General features: G+C 32.1%; 1 protein-coding gene across 24 annotated transcripts in view; it reads left to right on the top strand.

Annotated features, from left to right (window-relative positions):
• Positions 1–25253, top strand: part of LOC119073798 (protein alan shepard) — a 62677-nt gene extending 37424 nt beyond the window's left edge. For 6 of the 24 annotated variants that reach the window (XM_037179533.1, XM_037179534.1, XM_037179541.1 and 3 more), the window contains 9 exons: positions 2913–3148; positions 5904–5962; positions 6178–6302; positions 14761–14905; positions 14972–15159; positions 15249–15440; positions 15503–15664; positions 15726–15874; positions 17368–17438. In XM_037179533.1, coding sequence (XP_037035428.1) covers positions 2913–3148; positions 5904–5962; positions 6178–6302; positions 14761–14905; positions 14972–15159; positions 15249–15440; positions 15503–15664; positions 15726–15863 — 1245 coding nt within the window. In that variant the 3' untranslated portion in view covers positions 15864–15874; positions 17368–17438. Of the gene's footprint in view, positions 1–238; positions 520–2912; positions 3149–5903; positions 5963–6177; positions 6303–14760; positions 14906–14971; positions 15160–15248; positions 15441–15502; positions 15665–15725; positions 15875–17367 lie in introns of those variants that run through there. The other 18 variants (XM_037179538.1, XM_037179548.1, XM_037179547.1 and 15 more) reach the window with 13 other exon arrangements.
• The last annotated feature ends 612 nt before the right edge of the window (positions 25254–25865 follow it).

Here is a 25865-nt window from a genome sequence, read left to right as displayed (position 1 = left end):
GGAATACTATTCCGTGTATCTTAACAACTACTATCGCATGAAGGACATGAATATATGAGTAAAAAAACGAAATATTTTTAGTTAAAGTAATAACCAATTTGTGTCTTATCAGTTTTTGTTATGTTGAAACAAACACACCACGAAAAAAAAATGTTTTCTCTACTTTGAGCGATAAGAACGCCCACTAATAATTGATATTTTTCTGTATTCAAGCCAGCGTTTCTGAACCTTCGCTGTTGTAGTTTCATTTACCCCGAGTTAGTCTTATTTATCATCATCATACACACAACAACTTGTCTTAGTTTGTAAAGGAGAAACTTAAGTTCGTATCTTTGCGGGTATAATACCTGAACGGACCTCGAAACCAGCTCAAGTTCAAACTGTCTCTTTATAGAGTGTGTTCCCGATAAATTTTGTTTAAGAAAACGTTCACAAGTTATATTTCCACTAATGTTTCCACAATCATCCAATCTAATGACTGATTCTTCGTATTGGTTATCGCAATATTCGCCACCATTGGTAAGTGAAAAAAAAAAGTTTCGGAAACAATGAAATTTCAAATTTGGCAATATTCAAAAAATTGTTTTAATAAAATTGTACTTTCGTTTGTACTATGTGTATCTAAAACATAGCACAGCCGCGATGATTGTGTTGTACGAAATATATAGCCGCTAAATGAAAATCTTTGTATCTGTTTGACGTTGATGATGATGGTGTGTTATATACATTCGGGAAAAAGTCATTTATTTTACTTTGAAATACAATTTTCTAACCCTCCAGAAATTTAAAATGCCAAGGAAGATTATAAACTAAGGAATTATTTTTAACCCACAACTCGGTTGGTTGAACCACCCACACCCCCAAAACATTATGTTATTTACTTTCAATTGAAGCCAAACATATCATTATGGTGGCTCTGGAGCAAATAAATATTTATTTGTTTATTTGTTTCCCAGGTATTAACGAATACACAATATTGGCTCTACCTCGACTACTCCCACAATAAAACAGAGGTTTAAAATTCATCAAAGGATCCCTGTTTCGCGTTACAGCCACATTACTGTAATTTTCAATTGTAAATTTGAACGAAAAATTCACTCAATATAAATCAGGCTAAATGAAACTGTTCAACACGAATTACCGTGCATGCTTGTCAGTTAATAACCAATTTATAATTCTGAATCGTTTGTGTGAATTATATGAACCGTTGAATGCCCATTTTCAGTCATGAAAATCTAATCACTTCGTCAACAAGTGACAAATCTCCTCGCAATCGATTTCAGCAAATATGATGATGATGATGATGATGATGATGTTGCATAAATCTGTACATATACAATCGGTTATGCTTCAATTAAGTGACAATGATTCTCGTATGGTTATTGATTTTCATGTATACGTTTTATCGAATATTGAAGCATTTATAATTCTCAATTTAAAATGCGGTAAATGTATGAAATAATGGCAACATTTTTCGCATAGACCTCGTTGTATGGATGTGTTGCTATTATATTTAATAGAATTAAAAAGTAAAATTTCTGCCAGAGTGTTGTGTTTAATTGAATTGTCGGTAATGTTTTCTAAGTTAGGTACTTTATCAGATCCTTCGTTCTAACTTTCTCTTCTACAATTGTGACGAAGCTCAGAAAATTTATTTTTAAGACTCGGTATCGTGCCAAAGACAAGTACAATTGAAACGTAAAATTGAAAGAACTGTTGAAGCAAAATGTTTTCTATTGTAAATTGTGTACTGTTTATGGAACGAATCCCCGTCGTCAAAAAATAATTTAATTTTATTGTAACAAGAAGTCAAAGTTACCGGCAATCAGAAGCATTTAATAAAATAATAAAAATATTAAAAACAGAAAATGAAAAGCGAACTTTCTTAAATTTAATCCGAGACCAGACAGAAAATTGTTGAAAAGTTGAAGGGTACTTCTATATTTGTTTGATCTTGGAAAGAAGAAAATTGAAATTGACATACATAAATCGACGATTCATCTACCTTTTTGAGTGCTTACCATTTGTACCAGTTGTTATCAATCAAAATTTGAATCATGCAAAAGTTGTACCTCTGCGAAAATGATGGATAACATCTGAAATATTTTCGGTTCATTTTTCGTGAATTTTTATGTGAAATTCAACTATTCGTATGTGGTAGGCAGTAAATTAGAATACATTGGATGCTGCTACGTAATTCATTAATACGGAAACAATTTTGTTATACTCGAAACCTCCCTCGTGTACTTTTGAGCAACTTGCTTCGGGAAGTGTTAGTTTCGACAAGTGTAGTTGCATACTCAAAAACATTTTCAGTTCATTTCATTTATTTCCGATAAAGTAAACTAAGTACATGAATCGCTAAATTGTTACCTCATGTCATCAATTACTTTCGCAGCATCCAACGTCATCTACGATTAAAAGAATCATTGATCAGAAAGTTAGTGAACAGAAACTGCTACGCATCTGTTATGGACATTAACTTCAAAAAAAATCGATGACTTACGTCTGTTTTGGTTTTATATATTATAGTAAAATGAATGTTTAAAAAAATGAAGTAAAAGATTTTGTATTAAGAACAAATTGATAATTTAAGCGAAATAAGTAACAGATGCAATTATTTCAACTAGTTTTGCTGTTTAAATATTTAACAAAAAAAAAGTCTGAAAAAGGTTTAACACTCTTGGCTCAAGTGCCTTTTTTTATAATTTTACGTAATAACAATGAAGCAAAGTATATATCAAAAATATTCCTAAGAACATCCAACAGCATAATCCCTGTTAATACACAACTCTCTTAAAATGTTAACGAAACTGATAAACGAAGTTATTATAAGTTGTGTTTATTCACTTAATTATTATAATTCTCATCCTCCTTCATGTATTAAATTTTCTTCTTATTTTTCTTTCCAGTACGGCCAACGTGTGCCAACAGCTGCATCACCCAGTAACACAAACTCAAGTAGCTCATCAAATACAGGTTCACAAAGTGGAACTTTAAGTACTAGTCTGAGTAATACTAACACAAATACCACAATGGGTCCGAATGGTACATCTCAAGTACAGGAAACATTGTCTAAAACAAACTTATATATTAGAGGATTACAACAATGCACAACTGATAAGGATTTAGTTATTATGTGTCAACAGTAAGTACTTTCAATTCATTTATGTGTGGAATTTATTAAACTTTTTTTTAAAAGCTGCTTTAATGCTACCCGAATCGTAAATAATTTGCAAAACGATGCAATTTGAAAATACAAATGTGTCCCATTATCAGATTGTTATCGTTAAACTAATATTTGCGTTAGAAGCATATCGTAAAATTCGTAATTTTGCTATTTGTTCTTTGAGGAAATGTGTAATGGTTTCGTAGCCGTTGTAAAAAATCGACAAAATTTGCAATTATAAAATCGTGTTCACACCTATCAACATCTAACCGGTCCATCGTATTTGGTTAATGAGGATACTTTAAGGAAGCAAATATTATTCCATGTTTATTACTCGGATCATGATGACGATTTAAATCTTGATATTTTGAAAACTTGTGATAATTTTATGAAATTATTCATCGTCACATCACATTGACTCTATCTGTATACCCAGTCAAATTTCTAATAGTCCAAAAACGTTGCATAACTCTCTAAACATTCACTCAAATTAACAACAGTTTAATGTAAAGTGACTGTGGCACATACAAATATGAAGAAGTAAAACGATTTTGTTTTAGAAAATTTATACCTAATCTTTCATCTGTAACCGACGTTCACTTTTTTTACGATTCAAAGTTTCGGCATTGACCTTTTTTTTATCGTGTTTTAGTTTTAGATCATCAGTAAAAAAAAGCTCCATTTCCTCTTTTACCATTGTTTTCTGATTCGTATCAAATGACTTTTCAAATTAAACGCTGTGTATGCGAACGGTTTCAAATTGGTTGTATTCTCTATTTTCTCTTGACATTTTATATGTACTTTTGGAACGGACTTGTCATATAATGTCTGAATTTACCACAATAAGAGCTTTATCAAATAAATGAGTTGTACGGATGAAAAATGCATTGTACATCAGTGTGTCTAAGTAATAGCAAATTGGAAATACAGAAAAATATGACTTATGATGTGAAGTGTATAAAATGGTAGGCCATCACGCAAGCAAAGTAATACTCGAAAGAGTTGCTTTTGAAGATCTTTTTTTTTCAAATTTGAAATGGCTTTAATCTTGTCTTGTGTAATGGATTTTGTTCGATATACACGGAAATATTTTGCGTCTAATGACTGCACTTATAACAGTATTAAGTAAAGAAGTAGAAGCAGAAGTAGATTATTGCAAGTAAAATATTGAACCAGAAGACCAAATTCTATTTTCTTGGTTCGTTACTATCTGTTTCCATATTCCAAACCGAACTAACGACGATATTAATTGACACTAAGCTTAATTTTCCCAGTGATTCTACAAATCTTAATCCTCCATCATTAAGAATACTCGTATACGATAGAGGTACACATCCAGCCGAATTCATTTGCTTTTTACCCATTTCTACTCGGATGATACGATATTCTTTATGTTAACTCGCAATACTTGGTATTGTGTGAAACACAATCAAAAATAACACCTCGTGTGCACAATGTACACTCAATCATTAAAGTAAAAAGTGGTTCAAAATGCCGATAAGAAATGTAATAAATTAACGATGGAGTGTACGGATATTTTAATATCACACACTCAAACACACGTTCAGTCACTAAATTTTGGTTTCTATGCAAATTTCAAACAATAAATTCGGAAAAAATAAATGACGCCAAGCCAATAATTGTCTGTATACAATGTACTCTCTATTAAGCAATTATGAGATTCATTTCTCGATCAAATGAACATACAGTAAAGGTATGTGCAAGAGGAGTAGCAGGTTATAGTAAATGCTGCCATAGTAATTCATCACATGAGGTAAAATCTTTGTTATAAAAGCAAACTCACTCGTGTGTTTTTTCCTGCAACAATCTTCGGTAACTGTCTTTTCGATGACCTATATCCGAGCCAAAGGCCGAGGTATGCAATGAAAGTCTAGAACAAGAACAGGTATGGTCGATCGGCGAATTCGTCTTAAACGCACTCACATTTTATGTCAAAATAATATGAAAATGAGTGCGTTTAAGTACGAAAATCAAATTTTTATGTCCTCCGAGCGGACAATAGACCATACTTGTTTTACACTTTCATTGGAGGTATGCAACTTGTCGAAAAGAGTGAGTTTGCGAGTATCACAAAGTTGTTTCCGAAGTAATTAAGTTCTCAGCAGCATCCAATGTACTCTGGTCTACTACCTCACCCATGCGCAAGTGATTACCACATAGGAAAATGAAAAAATTGAACCGAAAATAGTCCATATGCAATCGAACATTTTTGCAGTAAGAAATCGATATGTAATGGTCAACTTTCAGATGGGCCAGGTAGTAAAATCAGTTGGCCATATTTTTCACAAAGCTTCTTTTAGTGGACTATTACGCCTTCTGTCTGCTCAGAATTTGCTCCAGGCAACAAGAATATTCAGGTGTGTAATAGCACTCTACCTGCTGTTATCGTGATGAGTAATAGAGTCTGAGGATTTTACTCCGTGCTCATCCTATTGCGAGTGAGACACGAGTCGCATAAATTTTAGATTTTTATTTATTTGTGGGCCGGTGTTCATTTTCTCAGATAACAATTGAACAAAAGGCTCACCCCGCCCCGTGAATAGGCAAATATGGAAGCAACTGTTATACTTTTACTTAGCATTTCTATTAGCACATAAATAAAATCGAAAATACATTCGATATCTCCATAAGATAAATTGTAAAACAAAGAGAATCCAATCCTAACTTTACAAACGAAAAGTGTACTGATTGTTTGTCTTTCTTTTCTTTTCAGATACGGAACTATCATTTCCACTAAGGCAATTTTAGATAAAACAACAAACAAATGTAAAGGTATTTTGTGCTATTTTATGAATTATTTTTCTGTTACAATTTTGTTTCGTTTTTTTCTGGTGCACATTTTACACAAATTTTAGTAGTTGATTGGATCACTATATTTGCAATTGCATACACAATATTATTAAAAATGAAATATTTGCATTAACCTTCATGACACTTTCGTATATCGGCTAGATTTACGTATCATTTGGATTTCTTTCTGATTACAGGTTATGGTTTTGTAGACTTTGAATCAGCCGCATGTGCTGAAGGAGCGGTAAAAGGGCTCCAATCGAAGGGCATTCAAGCTCAGATGGCCAAAGTGGGTATCTGGATGTTACACAGGCCGGCGATTGTACGTTTGTTTGCATGCAAGTAATACTTACCCCACCTTTCCCATTCATTCTACTTTTTTTTCGTTTCTGTTGATTTCATTTCTTTTTTTTTTCAATTTTTCTTTCATTTTTCTTCGTCTTCATTTTGGTATACATAAAACTATTGTGTTTTTCATTTAATCTTTGATGAGAAACAGGATGTAAGTGATAATGCCGACACGGTTTTCGTTTCTGAATGCAACAATTCACTGCGATACAATCCGTATTGGTTACATACACACACAAAATGAAACGAAAAAAAAAAACGTTTGCGATAAATGTAACATTTTTAATTATGTGTACTAGCATACTGGCAAACTCCTTTTAAAAGTCACGTACGCATAGAATTTTATGGATTTCAATGGATGTATTATATTCCAACACATAGTCCGTTGCTGTGTCATTTCAATAACTACGAGAGCTATTTTGAAAATTTTTAGTCGGTGGAATAATTGAAATTCTGACCTTTCATTGCATACTTTTGCACTATGCGAGGGTATGAGCACAGCAAATTTTTATTGAATGAGTGTAGTTTACCCGACAAGTCTTGCTAACACTTTCACAAAATCCAACATAGAATGTGAGCGTGGGCCCTTAACATAAGAAAGTTTTTCTAATTCAACTCGATGTGTGTATTATCCGTATTATCGCTCAAACCCTTTTTAGACTGAATTAACCTATCTAATCTAATCTAATCATTATAAGTTCGAAAGTAGGTACAGTTTTCTCAGTCTCTGTTCTGAGGGTAATTTAATTGATTCGACCTTACCTCCATCATATTGTCAAAATTTTGTTGTAGTAGATTGTTGGAAGTAATTAGTCGTTACGAATTTTTGTATAAAATAGATCATGTCTACTTGTCTGGTTCTTTGTACATGAGACGAGTCGACTGGTCAAGTAAGCTATAAACTATCAGAATAGTTGGACTTAGACGTATAGTACGAAAGCAGTCATCATTATTGATATTGAGCAACACGACAATTTTGAAATGATTTTGCATTTGGATGAATCAGCAAATTCAAACGGACGAATTATAATTAAAAATCGCAAAACATTTCTCGAATCAATCGTTTTAAAATTCGAAACTATTTCCAATTGCAAAGAGTGACGACTGACGACGTTTCTTTTTGCTCAACAATTTTTTTTTTCTTCTCTTCTCGCATCAATGATTGAAACCCAGTCCTTTATTAATACATTTGTGTGTATAACACAAAGTAATAATGCTGCCGGAACGTGACAATGAATAGAATTCATTAATTTCTTGCGATTTACTTCATGTAAAAGTCTTTCAACTGTTGTAAGAAGGACAATAATGCGATGAATTCTGTTATTAAATTCCTTGAACTTTTCTCATCACGCTTCTTTTGACGAGTTCGGTTTTCATTCATTTGTTTTTCGACTTGTGTTTCTTATTGTGAATATTTTGTTTCTTATGATTTTATCCAATTAATGAATTCCAATAAATAATCTAATTGAATCTATATAGTTTACATTACCAAAACAAAAATATTATTGATGTAGTCAAGGCAATTTATGAATTGAAATGTTTAGTTTGACTTTGACGCCATAACTATAGTGAGAAGCGACGCGTGTTATTAATTTTTAATGAAGTGTTTGCTGTATGGAAATAGGAATGAGTGCTTTTAATAGTCAGTGTCAAAAAAAATGATTTAAGAGGTAGACACATCAGTTTTTAGACCCTATCGGAAGAATGTATTATGACCAGGATGTGAAAGTATTAACACCTTTCTGTTACTGTTCGTCTAGTCATCAGACAACACGACAAAATTTCTCCTCTATCTCTCGTAGCCAATGGTTATTAATGTACAGTTTTTTAATAACCTCCACGGTGCATTATCTGAAAACTGATTTCTTCAACATATGGTCCATATATCACCATTTCAAATCTCATCGACCACAATAACCTCAATTTAATTACACTCAACTATTGAATTTGAATTTTCACATATCACGACGGCCACATTTTATGGCATCTCTTATTATTTATCTTTATCTCAACTGAATATGAATTAATACGGTGATATTAACTATTTATAGCACGGTCAACCGATGTACTTCTTGGAATTTCATCTATTGTGTTCGGGTTGAAAATTTTTAAACGATCAACCCGTTATACCTTGTATGATTCCGAACAGTATATGGAAATAATTAAATTCTTCCCGCTTGGTTAACGAATGAAAACTTCTCTTAAACACTTCGCCCTTTTAAAAAGGTTTTTATATACGAACAACGAACAAGACGAGATGATATTCTGATTGTACAGGGAAAGTCAGTGAAATTTAGACATGAACTTTCTTCAGCTGTTTTTCAGCTCATAGAAACAAAACTATTTGGAAGGCTTTATATGATTTTACCGCTAAAACGTGTGTTCGTGTAACTCGTATAAACAACTTTAAGCACTTTTGTTTGTATGCTGGAAAAGAGCTTGTGGCTGTCCTCTGACTAAAAATTATTTCACAAGATTTATACCCTTGGTTTTCTAAGCACATGAGGTCACATGTTCTCGTCAATGGAATATCTTTTTAAAGAAATAATTTTCAATTCTCATAAGTAGAAGTTAAGATTGTCAACCATTAAGAAAAATACTGCAAAGTCAAGGCGACAACTATGCAAAATTCGTTATTCAAACAGAAAAGGAGAAAGATTAGGCTCAAAGGACGAGTGCATAATGGAAAGGCCCATTTATTGCACAATAAATAGGGAGTATGGAGATTCAATTTGTGTAGCTAAGAAACGAAGAAATTATGAAACAAACAATAAATTGCCTTGACTCAACCTATCTCAACACCAATAATTGTCCGTTAATTTATTTACTAATCTTTTGAAAATCTTAGACGACAAAAGTTAAGTCTATTTGTAGAGTTTTTTTTAGAAAAGGAACGATGGTCAGTTATGAAAACAGTAATACAGCAAGTGTAATTTAATCTAATACAAAAAACAAAGTTTAATTAAAGCCATTTACATAGAGATCGAAACAGTTGAAATGTGTTCGTCAAAGTAAAAATAGATTTTTATTTTTATTATTTATCCCTAAACCAACACAAAATGGTACACTTCCATACAACTAATTTGCCAAGAAACTAAAATATTTATTCAACAAAACAGACAACGACACACAGCATCATATAACATACATCCAGCAAAATGTAAAAGGTCATTCCATGCGAATGTCCAACCCGTTCAATTTTCCTTTCAGCTTATCATCACAGCTTATCGTAAGAGATTATCGTATGACTTTCAAAGCTTTACTGAAGCTGTAGTTCGTAAATAGGATATGATAATCTCCGAATAACATGCTCCGTTGTTATGCAGCAAAGAACATTGTACGGGTGGAGCATTCGCGTGGAATTGCTCCAAATTAATATTAAATAGGTTGTACAGCAAAACAACTCATCCACTCACTTTTAAAATTCTGTAAAAGATACTCCATGTATCTTACAAACGAGCTTGCAAGCATTTTGATAAATGTCCGCACATCTCTTTCCGAGTATTTTTCTTTACTTATTTATCATTTGAATTTCCAGAGTGAATTTCTTATTCCTAGAAACATTTCAATTGCTCTGCAAAACATCAGTCAACCGGAAAGTATTTCGTTGAATATAAACACTCGGTTCGTTCAAATTTGTATAAGACTGCAACAGGCAAGCATCGGAAAACCGCAATTTTTTTTTCTGAATGAAATTTAAATCGCAAACTAATTTGTGGAATGTTTTATGATATTTACTTAAAATGAAGCGCATATCGAAAGGCGATGCCAACGAGCAAAACAAATTCTAGTAAATTTTTCTGATGTTTATTTTCGTTAATTTGAAGATGTGCGACGAAGACTATAAAAGATAAATGTGATGCGGTGACTTTATATCTCGTCGTTTCCATATAATATTGTTTTGATTGTCAACATCCTCAATCGATAAAAAAAAACAATCTAGATGCGAGATCAAAACAATTGAGTCATGGTGTGCCATTTTCGAATGCGACGTGCTTACAACATGCACAATTCTTTTCCTAAAATATTCGCCCCGAATAAATTCAGTTTACAACGAAAAGACTTGAATTCGGTATGCAGAATTATATGCTGCTCTTGCTCTGTGTCACGATTGTGTCACAAAAATGGTTATTCCCTGAATTAGTAAAGATATAGTTATTTGATCACCGAGTGAAGAAAAGTTGAAATTTTCATTTCGAAGGTGTTGTTAGAGTATAGCGAGGGTCATAAGCATAATACTGCTTCTGGAGCAGAGCTGTGCCACCTCAAGTCACCCTATAAAATACAATTTAAAAAATATCACAATCTTTTTCACAACAAAGGCTCCCGAAGTTTCAGCTGAAGTGAGAAAATGACTATTTTCTCGCCTGCGTTGTGAAACATTCCTTTCCCATTTTCCAAATCAACTTTATTAGTCCACGCTGCACGGCATAATAATACACAACAATACCACACACTCTTTTCATAACACAATTATCAAATTATACTTACATTCCCACATTCGCATACATGTAGTGCTTTACATTAAAGTCAAATTATAAAACTAATTCGATTTTATACTTTTCATATATTATATTTTACCATGTTATTACAAAATGCCATCTAGAACCATAATAATAATAGAGTGAATTACCCACATTTTACCTTATCATTATTTTGAATAGAGTGATATATTCAAACCGTGTAAATTAAATAGTTGAAATTGTTTTTTATCAAATTAAAGAAAATTTCCTACCTACACCAAATTCCATTGAAGCATAAAGGGAAATTTTTCGAAATTGTGCAGCCGATGGAAATTAATTTTCTTTATTTTAATATTCTAGTTTCTTTTGGGTTTCTTTTGAAGCGTCTGCAAATCTTAGTTGAATTACCAATTTTTTTCTTTAATTTGTTATATTATGAACGAACTTCTAGATAGGTAGATGGATAGATAGATAGATAGATATAAAACAATATTACAAGTTATTGTACAGTTATTAAGCAATAGAAAAATATAAAATCCAAGTAATTTTTTCCATATATTTACATGTAATATTATTAAACGTACTACTATATATACCATAGACAAATGACGCCGGCCATAATTATATTGAGAATTCTATTTTACTAAGTTAGAAGAGTTTGGTAGACTTGTTTAATCAATATATATATCTCTCTATATATACATTTACATAGATAACAGAGATTAACATATTACTTACTTTTCTTTTATAGCCAACTTCTGTGTACATATAAATTCAAATACACTTGAACGATTCACTGTTTTTTTTTTTCATTCAGTGATAATATGGATACCAATATGGAATTGATGTACTCTCTGAATTTCTATTTTATCGATATATATATCGGAATCTATGTGTTTATAACATAGAATCATCACATGCGTTGTAAACTTTTACTCATTTGCTGAATGTCTGTGTCATTACGATGTCAACATCATAACCAATTGAATTTTGATGACAAACTCATTTCGCTTTTTCTTCTCTCTAGACTCGTCAGCGGGATTACCGATAATATTACTTGGCTTTTTCTTATTCAATCGATCAACATTTTGATAGCAATTAAATAGTGTGGCCTATGGTGGTCTCTTATTTCAATAAGAAAATCATATTTCGTAAATCATGGGTATGGTTGATCAAATTATGTAACCTCAAGATCAATGGTCGAGTAACACACCCCTTTTTTGTCACATTAAACAAATATTTCGGATACAAGAATAGCGAAACTGGAACTATTTAGGATACTTTGGTTTAGAAGAATTTCAATACGACAGTTTTCTGATTTGGAAGTTGTTGTGGTTTGTAATTGATGCCACAGGTTCCTAAAACTAGTTATAATGAAAATGTTAACTCAAAAACGTGAGGTACAGTTAATTTTATTTCACCGTGGTGAAACTTTACCTCAAGTTTTTGAGTAAAGTGCCTTACCTGACAATGGAACAAATGCTGGAAATGGCACTTCTTGTGTCTTTACCGACCTCGGCTATGCCTCGATCGATAAGTTTCTCACAAGAAGTGACATTTTCAACATTAGTTTCATTGGTAAGTATTACCATTTAGTACATTTTTGTTGGACACGAACTCGCAAAAAGAACATAATCATTTACAAACCACAACAACTTCCAAATCAGAAAACATGTCGAATTTCACTTTTCTCTCCCTGTAGTATGTACAGGGCCTGTACCTACCATATTGTCATACGAATCTAAATTGTCATAATGACGTAAGTCGAAAATGAAAGAATTAACTGCTTCCCCAAGTTTTAAGTTAAAAATCAATCAACTTCTCCGTAATTTATTTGTGCTGCTTTCACCTTGTTCTTCTAATGCCACAAGAAATAAATCCTCAAATGCAAACACTGATGATTATATTGAATACAATTTATGTTGCAATGCTCGCAGATTTCAAATTAGATGTTGATGATATCACCTTATCGTCAATTCTTACAGTCTTTACCGAAATAGGATTTAATTAATTCGGATTGTATTTGATAAATCGTCACAACACACAAACCAATTAAAATTAAAAAATTATTATCGCTCCTCGTAATTGAATCGTATATTATTAATGTTAACGCTCTACATGTCTACCGCAAAATGATTAATTATCATGCAACGTCGCCTTTTCAACACTGAACATGGGATATTTTTTCGCAGAAATATAGTGTGAAAAGGAACAATTACGATGGGAAGGCGATTTTTTTCTATCACATAGAATCCGATTTTTTTTTTCTACTCATATACACATTCTCTGTTGTCCTGTATGACCAATTTATATTGATGCTGCTGATGTTGGTCGGATGTTGATTATAAATTCTTTGATTTCGACTTCCTTTCTATTTATTTAAATGAGCCACAGAATAGTAACACAGAATTCTTTTGTTAGAATCACCGAATAAACACAATTAGAATTTCTAATTAATTCAAATCGACGTATTTTCTTCTGTAATTTTTTTCATTCATCACAAATCTCTCTTTTTGTATGGGGAAACAAAATTACTGATGAACGAACAGAAGAAGAGGGAATCAATGATATATCCTGATGGCCGCTACAACGTTTAATAACTAATTAATTTTTTCGTATTCCTTTAAAATGCGGGTTGTACATGCTATTGATTGATAATAAATGGCCCTAAATTTGATGACCTCATCTTTGCCGAACGTATTTCGACCCTTTCAACAACATTGCGACATTGTAACGATTGTGTTCATTCTGGTGTATCCGCTACGGATTTCTTTTTTTCATTATTTTTTTATTACTCGATTGTGCGTCAATTCCAATTTGTGTTCAGCTGATTGAATTAAAAAAAAATCGAATCATGGAAATTACTATTTATATAGTCGTAATGAGCGATACCGACTAATATACAATACATCCTAGTTGGTTACTTGCTTTTTGGTCGTTTTTACATTAAAATGATTGAAAAAGAAAATTTTACTTGAAATTGAAACATAATGAAATTACTGTGGTGCGTTTCCGGACAATTGAATGTCTTAATATTTTATACAGCTGTGAACAAGACAGAATCTACTATACCGCTAAGGACTTGTTTATACCGGTCACTGAAAATCTCTTTTGAAATTATAAACAATTTTTTAGTAAAAAGTATCGCAGTATCCTGTACGAAAAGTACCGCAGTAGTTTACTGTACGAGAAGATTTTTTACCAGCTAAATACATAATCCTGTAGCAACGCTCGTTGGTACCAAACTTATCCCTTTACGATGCCGATGTGTCGTTTCCATCAGACAATCTAGAGAATTTCTTCAAAGAAAAAAAGAATGTGGCAGCGCAATTACCAAGACTGTGTAACTTACAGTTTTGCAAATGTTAAACACACACTACATGAAACGTCATATTCAAATTACTTAGAATTTATCTTCTGCTCCTTCAAATTTAATTAATCATCAAACAAATTGATCAAAGATAAAAGAAGCGTACCACAATGCGTGAAAATTGGGTGAAAATTATTTACCGTCCTACAGTAACGAAATGAAAGAAAGAAGCAATGTATACCAATTATCCTATAATAATCCTGACTCTTTCGTTAAATTTATCGATTATGGTGCACAGTCAAGCGTCGCTTGATGGAATGTAATGATGTGATACAAACTGCAATCTTATCTCCAATATTTGAATTCTATAACATTGCATATGCATTCGCATGGCATTCGAATATATAAATTTGTTGTTTGTGCATCGGAAATATAATGTGACATGCCGTGCAGTGCATTATATAATACGTTTCGTTTAATTACATGGACATCAAGTACGCATGTCATTGCTATCGATAATGATCATTTATTTAACGAATCAAACTTACTAATGAAAACATTTTTCCTCGGTCCTTTATCCTAAAATTTTGACTTCAAATTGGCTGTTGAATATCAAACTAATTTTGGGTTTTTTTCTTCGTATATTCACAACTAATAAGCAGCAACAAGAACAGGACCCAACCAACCTGTATATCGCCAACTTACCAACAGCATTTAAAGAGACCGATCTCGAAAATCTTTTATCTAAATATGGCCAAGTCATTTCCACTCGCATATTACGCGACCAGCAAGGGCAATCGAAAGGTGAATGATTATTTCTTTTGTAGAATTATTGGACTATAACAAAATAATGAAAACTATGTCATCTAGGTGTTGGTTTCGCTCGAATGGAATCTCGTGAGAAATGTGAACAAATTATCCAAATGTTCAACGGTACTCAATTAACCGGTGCTAAAGATCCATTGCTAGTAAAATTTGCCGATGGTGGTTCAAAGAAAAAGGCCTTTAAGAGTCCCGATCCGAATGGTCGGGCTTGGCGAGATGTGACAGAAGTAAATGTACTGTTTTGATTAGCATGACATTATTTCGCTAAAACGAAAACCTTGAACCGGTTTTTTTCTTTCTTTCTTTTCCACCAACGAAACAGATCCTTCAGGGAATTCCAGTTGCTTACGACACCGCAGCTATTCCACAAAATGGCGTTAGTATGAATGTTGGCGCTCAGCTTGGTACACCATTTCCACGATATGTACCACAAGTGGGCAGTTATGCAATGCCTGGATATGCAGTTCCGGGTTATATGATGACTTCACAACCAATGGCTCAGGTTGATGATCAGGTATTTGTTGCATATGCAATTGTATGATTCAGACAATTTACCAATGTTCCTGTCGCCATCAGATTCAGTATATGCAGATGGCTCAATTAACCCAGGCATATAAACCTGAAGGTGTATCACAGGTTCAACCACGTGGCGTGTCGATGATTATGAGTAGCGATGCTGGAGCTGTACCATACGGACATATGATGCCACCTATGGCAGCGTTGCAAATTGGCTCATCGGTAAGTTTACTCGATTCACCAACGTTCATGGCCAAGAGAATAATTGATTGTCTCATTACAGTACATAAGTCCACCATATCCGTACTATCCACAAACGATTATACCAACAATGCAAATGCCTGATTCAGAGCAGGCTAGTACTGCAGCTTCGCCAGACGAAGCTTACACTCAGTATTCACATCCTGGTGGACCGAAATAGGTCATGGAATGGTAAGAAAATCTATTTACGTTTCTCTATCTCCCCAACCTCCATTTCGTTTAATTATTTTCGCATTAAATTGCGCTGTTATTTCGGTCGGGTACAGAAATAAATTAACTTCATTTGTCCGTCAAAGTCGTCAAAGTTGTCAAAGTTGACATTGTTATCCATCTCGTTGAGCTGAGTAGAACTGACATAACAATCAATTTTCAAATAAATACAACGGATTTAATGAAAGCTTTCGTAAGAGCTGTGAAAGCATATTTAGTGGTTGTTCGGTGTGGTAAAGCAGAAAGCTGCTTATACACACTCATATATGTACATATACACATGTACTGAGTACACGTATGTCTATTTGCAAAGACTGAGCTAGGTGATGAGTTTTAGATTTAGTAAAGAAAATGAAAATGAATGGAATTGGATATTGAAATAGTCGGTACGTTTGTCATCATCGAGATGCATGGCATACACTTTCTTTGTGCTTAAAACACGAACCAGTAAATCAAATGTTTGCTCGTAAACAATCCGTATTCAATGTGAAGGAATAATGTTGTAGATTTTGCACTAGAGATTCCAGCTTACGAAAATGACAATATAGCTTTCTTAGCTCTTTCTCTCTGTTTGCCGAATCGTCATAGAAGAATTCTATTATAGTTTGTGTATTCCGGCAGTTTTTATATCTCAAACTTATTTCCGACCATTGACATGGAACTAATAGAAAATTCGTGTTGAATGCATGGAAGAATTTGCTGATTCGTTTATTGGTATTGTAAGGCCTGTCTTCGAGATTATTGTCTTCGAGATAAATTAACATTTTCTGGTTGTGGCTGATTGAATTACAAAAGCTTTTTGAAGATGTATTATGTAAAGGCTAAGAATTTTAATTCAATATTAACTTACGATCCACCATGCTCAGGAGTATATGATTCAGACAAAATACCTCTAACGACGCGTTTCAGTATCAAAGCTTCGTTTTTGATGCCGGTGTGCTCTAATTGAGAGATGTGTGTTTGAACCGTTTCCTACATCTTCTCGTCAAAGATCGTCAACACATCGGACTGATTTTGAAAAATCATGAAAATAAAGTATTTTGTATGTGGAATTCAGCAATGCATAATTGTTTGGTGTCACAAAACAAACATTTTTTTGTATTCTGATTTTTGTGGCGTCCAAAATCAAAAAAAAATCCGTTTTTCAAAAATTATCACTTAAAATCGGTTCAGACACACCGTGTCGTATTTTCAAAACGTATGTTAAAGCAAACGAAGTAATAGATTTTGTGTCAAACACTAGCAAAAGAAGTAATAGATTTAAGAACAACATCGCGCTACGTCGTTTACATAAAAGAAATCCATCCAGAATCAGTAAAAATCCGCTGAAAAACCGTGGAAAACGATAGGAAAATCCTTGAAAGTACTCAGTATTGTCTTTCTGAAAATCCCACTCCCACCCTTAACAGAGCGCCCAAATAATGATTTTGTTTCTTTCCTTTTTCTGCTTGCAGTTTCGAATACCAAATACCTCATGCATCTCATCCAATTCAGATAATTGTATGAAAAACGCAAGAAGACGATTTAAAAAAAAGAAGAAAAACTGAGAAAATAATTAATGACTGAATGAGATTAACTTTTTTTTGTCTGCAACACACAACAACAATAACAACAACCAAACCAACAACAACAACAAAGGAGAGACGAGAAAATTCAAAAGTGACAAACTTAAAAAGCAAAACAAAAAATTAAATACATTTTTAGCCATATAAATATTCACGACGACAAAAATGTATGGACTGGACTGCATAATTTATTTGAGTTGAACTGTTAAAGCGACAATGTCACTCGGATGTTGTTTTCTTTTTCAACCTCATAGAAACGGCTAGTCATCTGCTATCGACAACGACGGCAAGAATAGGCGATTGATTGATTGAGACTAGTGTTCTCTTACATTGCAGATAGAAATATTGAAGTGATAGATTTTGTATCAAACACTAGCTGACAGTTTATACAAATCAACGATGTAAAAAATTTTGTTGCGATATACGTTTGCCGTTTCTAAAAGGTTGATAGATTTTTTTTTTGTTGAAAAATGTGACTCAATGTATCTTCAATTTTACCAAGATACATCGGACGAAAATAAATACAAGTTTTCCATAGATGAAAGTATATTTCCAAATGAAAAAGAAAAATGATGAAAAGAAGAAGGAAGAATGGATTGAAGTTTTAGAAAGAAAGAAAGAAAGAACAGAAATGCAAAAATATTGTACGTATACTTTAAAGATTTTTTTCTTTGTTTATTCGTTTCGTGTGTCTGCAAATCAGAAATAGTTGCAGATTAAAAAAAAAACAAAAACAAATTGTAGTGGTTAAATAAGAAAGAGAGGTTTTAGTTGCTTGTTGTATATTTGAAAAACTAGTTTTGTACATAGAATTTCAATTGAAATGGCTTTATGATTACAAGAAATGATGAACAGAGAAATTATTGGATACGAAATTTGAACAGCCAAAATTGAGATGAAAATTTTGCGCTGGATTGTAATAAAAATGGAAGTAATAAAGAAAATAGTAATCATATGTTGCGCTGTGGATTTGCGTCTAAGTAGTTAATTTATTTTTTAGTTTAATTTAAAATGAAAAAAAAGAAGAAAAAACTTAAAATTAAGTCGTAAACTTAAGAACAACAAAATTAGGATTAAAGATGGATAAACGAAATAAAAAAAGTCAAGTCTCGCTGTGTGTAAATATATAGATTGTCGGATGTGAAAAGATGGACGGTGATTAGGTTAGGTTAGGTCTTTTTTGTTTTATTTTTTAAATTTTTTTGTTTTTCTTCTAAATTATATAAGGATAAAGCTTTTACCGTGTTAAGTTATTGAAAGTTAGGAAAAAATAAATTTTTTTGTAGGATTTAAGGATTTAGGTTATCACTTAGACACTAAAAGGAAAACAAATTCTTTAAGATATGGAAAAAGAACACAAAAAAAAACAGTTTTTTTTGTACATAAAATTCGATGAATTATTTAACCTGTTTGACACTTAAACAGATCTATTAGAATGTTTCAAATTTGAAATTTTCAATTTTTTTTTGTTCTCTCTCTTCCTTTCCTTTTTCTATCAAAATTGAGATACCGCTTTTGTTATGAACTACGCTACGATTTTGTGGTGATAGTGAACGAACAGGATGCCACACAACACACACACACTGTACGTGTCCAATAAGCATAGCAAAGTATTTAAAAGTAGAAAAGAAAAAAAAATGAAAAAAATTATTTCAAATAAGAATGTCATGAACGGAAAGTGATTATGGATACAGACGAAATGGAAAAGAATTTTAAATTTTTTTATTTAATCAACGATATTGTTGGGACATGTGCAATGAAATAAACAGAAGTTCGTGCATTCAAATTTTCGATAATTTTATTATTTCATTTTCTGATTCAACAGGAAATTTCAAATGTATAGAAATGTATAATAGTCTTTTAGGGTAGAGACGACAACGTTTTCCATGGCAAAGCGTGTGGGAATGGCATGGATTAGACAAAAAAACAAAACAAACACCAAGATTTCCCTTTTTTTTTCGCTAACAATTGTACATAGACTTAGAAATTTACGCAAATTCATCTGTCATTTTCGTTGATTCCGGTTAATCGTTTCATCCATTTGAATTTTCGCGCGGCTCGTTGACTAATACGATTGAAACTCCCTTCAAATCTCTGAACATGTCAGATTTAGAAAGGATCATTTTACGCTCTACCCTGACGTCACACCTAATTTTTTTTTGGATAAATCCTCATGGAAAACACTGGTCGTACTGGAAGCCACATCCCAATTTTCATTGTGCTGCACATACCATTATTCCTGTGCCGTTTCTGTATTCGAACGTTGTGCAGTATTGAATACAAATCTATGTGCCGTATGTGTCCTAAATGCTCGTACAGTATAACCGAAAACTCTTTTTGGATTTGTAGATGGTTGTCTGGGATGTGTTTTTCACGTCAAACCACAAATGCACAATTCGTATTTACAGTTGCTAGACATTTCCTATAATTTTGTGAACGTAAGGCCGGCGAATTACGATCGACAATTGCAATGAATCGAATGATGATAATGGAATGGTGTGTATAACCACAACTACTGTACGATTTCCCTTTATTTATTCACAATATTCAATTTACACAGGAAATGGTTTGCCAAATGGGAAGCCGAATATTTTCTCCGAAATTTCATCACTTCTTCACAATTTATGCAAACAAACAAAAAAAAATGTTAGTCTTCCAACCGTAATAAATGTAAGCTCTTGTACATACTCTCATTCATAAAATTGACTTGCAGTCACAGTAAACACACACACACACACAACTGCAAGAACATTCCTCAGGAGTAACTACTGACTTTAACGTATTGAAAGTAGAAAGCTCTTTTGTTCGTTTTGAATTGGTTGACGCTCTTAAATAAAAGGCCGTTGAAATTACAAATTATCATTTGCTGTGCGGTGCTACAAGAGGGTTTTTGCTAGGCTGTAGCATCGTATAGCAAAATGTTATCGTTAGGAAATCGTGAATTGCTTCTCATGCTGTAAATTCTATCAGTGCAGTAAGACTTCATAGGAATTTTAGAATTTCAAGAAAATTTCTTATCAATTATTCATTGAACATTTAGAAAACGACGGCAAAGTTCGAGGCAAGTATAGACTGGATATTTTTCTATCCAAAACCGGATCGAGTTTATTTAGGTCTTATTGTAGGACTGTAGCAAATATTAAATTGTATTTTGTAACGAAAACCAATCTAAATGCAAAAAAAAGCTTGTAAATGCAGGACATAGGCTCAAGAAATTGAATAAACGTGAATCGTAGATGGGCGAACTTTAACAAAAGAATGCACCAGATTCACCACACCAACAAAATAAAATGAACAAATCGATGAATTTAAAACACAAATAAATAACTTTGAGAAAAATCATTCTGTAATAAAACGTTATACGATATATAGGTAAAATCTGGTTTCATCAAAACATTTTACAAAACAAACTTTAAACGAGAGACAAAATAAAAATGTTGTACGAAAGTTATATACAAAAAAGAAAGATAAAAAAAAACCAATTAACTAAAACTACAAAATGTTCTAGAGGTAGCTGAATTATGTGACATTTTAAATTGGAATGGAAATTACATTCGTTTCACAATTTATTTCGTGAATCAGAATTTGTTTTGTTGTGTCGAATTTATCTGAAGAGATTTTGCCAAGCGAATACTAAAATAGTTTCGGTTCATCAAGGAACATATACATCATAGACGACGTGGGAAGTATTTCATTACAATAAAAATTGTCTCTTCCAAATCGTTCAAGTTTGTTGTACAGTTTATCAGCAAAGAAAAAAAAACGATGAAAATGTTAGTGAAGCATGAACGGAGGATTTTTTTTTATATAGTGAGGAAATTGAGTGCTCTTGTTTGAGTTTTTGCACTTCTGTGTAATAACTTGTGACGTGAAACAATGCATTAGTGTCTCGGATATATGGAAGAAATAGTCATTTACATAACAAGGGATAAAAAGTGGAAAAATCCAGATTTTGTGTGAACTTTGTTGATCTGCGGCGTAGCCGTGGTCAATAAACACACGCACACGTAACTTTTCACTTTTACCCCGAATTCTGTAATGCATTTCTAATGTGAAGGCCGTTGAAAGTTGATGAAAGTCGATGAAAAGAACGATTTTCCCTTGCGGGTGGAATAGTAATTTATTTTGCTCACGTTTTGTGATTTTATATCAAGGATAATATAACCTCTGCATAATGAGACACTCACTTCGTTCAGCGCAGTACAATTACGAAGCAAAAGTGAATGGGCTGAGAAATATTTACCCGTTCCCATACCTCATACCTCGATAATTTTATTATCGCCAAACGATCACGATTAGCCAATTTTTAACGATCTACTCGTCCGCATTGGTTGTTCTCTGTTTAAAAACTTTTCTGACGGCTATGTCACCTGTTACTATTTTCTCAGTCTTAGAAATGATATGCTTGCCGTCTGTGATAAGGTTCAAAACTGGTCAATTGTCCTAATAAATAGTTTTCAGAGCGCATGTATGCATCCGGTATGGTTAGTAGACATCAGTGCGATCAATGTACATAGACTGCAGATGGATCTGACAAATCCGATCTGTTGTGCTTTGTCGGTCATTATTTCAATCGATTATTGAATCAATTTTTCATGACCCTAAAAGGACGACCATTCAGATGCAACTACATGCAACTATACTTCTGCAAATTGTTGTTTTCTTGAGCCGATTGCGAGTGATTGAAGAAATTGTAAAGGAAAATTTATTTATGAGTCAAAACCTAATATATTTGAAGAGAATTTATTTCTTTCCCGTTTTTCGTTTTCTTTTTTTAGATTTGAAAACTTTTTGCTTTTTTGTTCAATTCAGAAATACAAAAACGAACGAAGTAAATTTCTAAGCTTAGATTGAAAACCAAATAAAATAGAAGTCAACTGAAAAAAAGATAGTTTATATATACAATTAGATTGATGCTTTTGAAAGCAAGTTAAAAGAAGAAGAAGATTTAGTAATGAGATGAAAATGAATGCAGCATCTAGATGTTGCTGCTTAGTTTTGTAAAAAGAAATTTATATTCAAAAACAAAAAAAAAACATATTTGAATGAAAGTTATAGAAGAGGAAAAGAAAAAGAAAAATGAGAAGAGAAAATAGTGTTAAACAATATGAAATTTATACATTTAAGTGAAATTAGTGACTAAGTTAAGTTTAGTATAACTAATTTAAAGATGAAAGAAAATAAAAAAAATTTAAGAATATAAGCAAAAAAAATCCTGTTTTCACAAATGAAACAACATAGTCGTAAGCGATCTAAATAAGTAAGAAAGTCTTTTTTTAGCTGATAAGGTCATATATATTTAAATGATTAGTGACACTAAGGATTAAAATAAAAGAAAGAAAGAAAAAAAATTAGAATAGAAGCAGAACACTCTTCTTGACGTGCCAGTAAACCTTCAACTTGTTCACAACACATTTATCTTACATCACATGAAAAAGAAAAAAAACGGATTTATTTCACTAAAAAATTAATGGAAATGAGAAAATTGAAATTCTATCAAAAATGAGGAGATGATCCTAAAGAAAGAAATCAACATCCCATACATCAAAAGTTATACACCCTCCCCTCCCAGATACAAATTCTATCTTGCAACTTTTTACAACTAAGTTAAAGGTTTACTAGCGGTGCGGGCTTCCACCTTCGATTTATTTATATAAAAATATCTCCTTGATCTGTGAGAATGGTGAACAGCCCATAGATGGAAATATTTTAGGGTTAAGTTATTGAAGAAGAAAAGAAAAGAAAAAAAAAACAGAAAATCGTTAGGTCGTAAGTTATTGATGAAAAGATTAGATTTAAAAAAACAAGTAGATGAGTCGTAGATAATAATGGAATTAGAAGAAAAAAAAGCTGATTTTTAGAAATTTAGAAATTTACCGTAGTAACCGTAGTGCTCTAGATTTTCAGAAGAATAAACAAGAAAAAAAAATCCTGCGTTCTCAATCTCCTGCCATAATGTTTTTTTCATGTTAGGAGATATGGAACCGGAAATGAAAAAAAAATGTTTATGTGAGATGTGGTCTGTGTTTTGCAACCTCTCTCCCTAGCAGAAATTTGTAGCGAGTTTTTCTAGAGATATATTCACTAGAGTGTAGTTAGTCAACAACATCAGATGAAAAAAAAAATGGAAAATCATAAACAAACAAAAAAAGAACCGAAAAAAATAATGAAATTAGGGTTTAAGTAGTTAGGTTTAAAAATTTAAATTGAATTTAGTCACACAAAATGAAGAAGTTGAGAGAAATAATAATGAGAAGAAGAAAAAAAACGATGAAAATTTCGACATTTTCACGGAGATAAGCAAAAAAGAAGAAAAAAAACTTTGATTTTTGACACACAAGAAACGTTTGAAAAATTCAAAAGTAAAACTGAATCAACTTTGAAAATATAACAATATATTTTTGATAGCCGAAGTATAATGAATAAAAAAAGAAAAGAAAAACAACAAAATATTTAAAAAAAAAGAAGAAAAATTACTACAAGAAAATATTTTGACATTTTTTAGATGTTGTGATCTGTTGTTAAAGAACTTATAAAAATCAAATTCATGGAAGAACAAAAAGAGAAAAAAAAGAAGAGAAAAACATTTGCCTTTATTAATGATGTAAACCGTTAATGTACTTATGTTTCGTTGAGCATTAGCTATTTAACAATCATGAACTCAATGCATCCAATTTTTTTTGCGACAAAAAAAAACCGACGTCACAAATTGTTCAACAATTTTATGAAGAATAATCGTGTCAAAGCTATTGATCGTTTGATTGAAAATCCTTTGCAGCTTCTAACCGGCATAATGTCGTTGGCTGTATAATGCAACCTACATCGTCATTTCTGAATATAAACGTTTTGAGTTTTCCTATTATCGAAATATCGAAAAGCTCCCGGCTCTTAAAACGCATTCGAATCCCTTACAATCTTCGAAAGGCGTACGTCATGTGATTTTGGTTCGTAATTTCTCAATGAATTTGTCTTATCCATCGAAGTCACAGAGCAGAAGCACATTACAGTTCATTGAGTTATTCAGTTACGAAATGCCCAGCTAAAAGTAAATTTTGATTTCTTTTAAAAATATTTTTGTTTTCATTCCGATCATATGAAAATTTTCTTGACGTTCCCATGTTCAACCTTTCACAGACGGCAAGCTTATCAACAGTTTATATTGGATCTATTCCTTCATTTGATATCTAAATATTTTCAAGAGATTGATTTTCAAATCTTTTACTTCAATTTTTTGAACGGTTTTTTGCATTAGTCAGAGTCTGCTGTTTATTCTGAAATTCGTTGTCGATAACAGATGATAGCCGTCTGTAACAGTATATTATACGATCCTGGAAAAATATTTTTCGCTATCCTCGGCCCAATTGAAGGTTTTCGTCAAAAGCAAGTTGTTTACGAACTCAGTCAGATCTTTCCATATATTATTTTACCTCGATAAGAATTATTTTTGTTTTGTTTTAATTTTATTTATTAAACTTCTTCTTAATAGGACCAACATTCAACATCAAATTCAATTCAACTTACGCTGGTGTAATATTAAACGATTTAAACTGCCAAGTATGTTTTTCGGTGTGTTTATGTAATTATTGAAAGTGGTTGGAATTTTTTTTTATTATATAAAAAAAGACAAATAAAACTTGAGTGTAAAAGACTGATTGCGCATTTAATACAGAAGCAATTGAATTGAATTTCGTATTGATTGTGCCGAGATCTATTTCTTTATTATTTATTTGTTGTTACATTCACTGGAACCAAGGAAATTCCTTTCTTTTTTTTAACAAAAAAATTTAATTTGATTGCTACAAAGAAGCAAAATCCAATATCATAAAAAAATCTAAAATACAGTCACAACAACACAACAACTAAGTTTAAAAATTCAAACCCTTAAAACAAAAACAAAAAATGAATATCTGCGGCGATTTATTAGTTTCTTAATTAATTTAAAAATTAAGAACGACGTTATTGTCTTTAATAATAATAGAACTTTTCAAATCTTCTCTTTTTATTGTTAAATATTTCTTTGTTTGTTCTCAATTTACAATTTTATTATTTGAAATTTCCAACAGAAATATAGAAAAACAAAAACAAAAAAAAAACATTGAAAATTAAAATGTAAAATGGAAAGTAATGTAAAAAAAGAAAAGAAAAGAAAACAAAACCAGAGAAAAAGGAAGCTAGAAAGAAAAATATTGCGAAAAAAAAATTGTAAAAATGATGACACTGGAGCTATTTAGAAGCTCCCTCCATTTTGTGTTGGTGAAATAAAAATGTTTGTCCACAAAACAAAAAAAGAAACTTTTTTTTTAAATTGAACAGCAACAGCATTTATGTGTTACATGTGCCTGTGCCAGGTCCCTTGATTGACTGATTTTCTCAATAGATTTTAGCAA

The sequence above is a fragment of the Bradysia coprophila genome, unplaced genomic scaffold, assembly GCF_014529535.1.
Source record: "Bradysia coprophila strain Holo2 unplaced genomic scaffold, BU_Bcop_v1 contig_138, whole genome shotgun sequence".
NCBI classification, from domain to species: domain Eukaryota; kingdom Metazoa; phylum Arthropoda; class Insecta; order Diptera; family Sciaridae; genus Bradysia; species Bradysia coprophila.
This window is presented reverse-complemented; position numbering and strand designations above follow the sequence as displayed.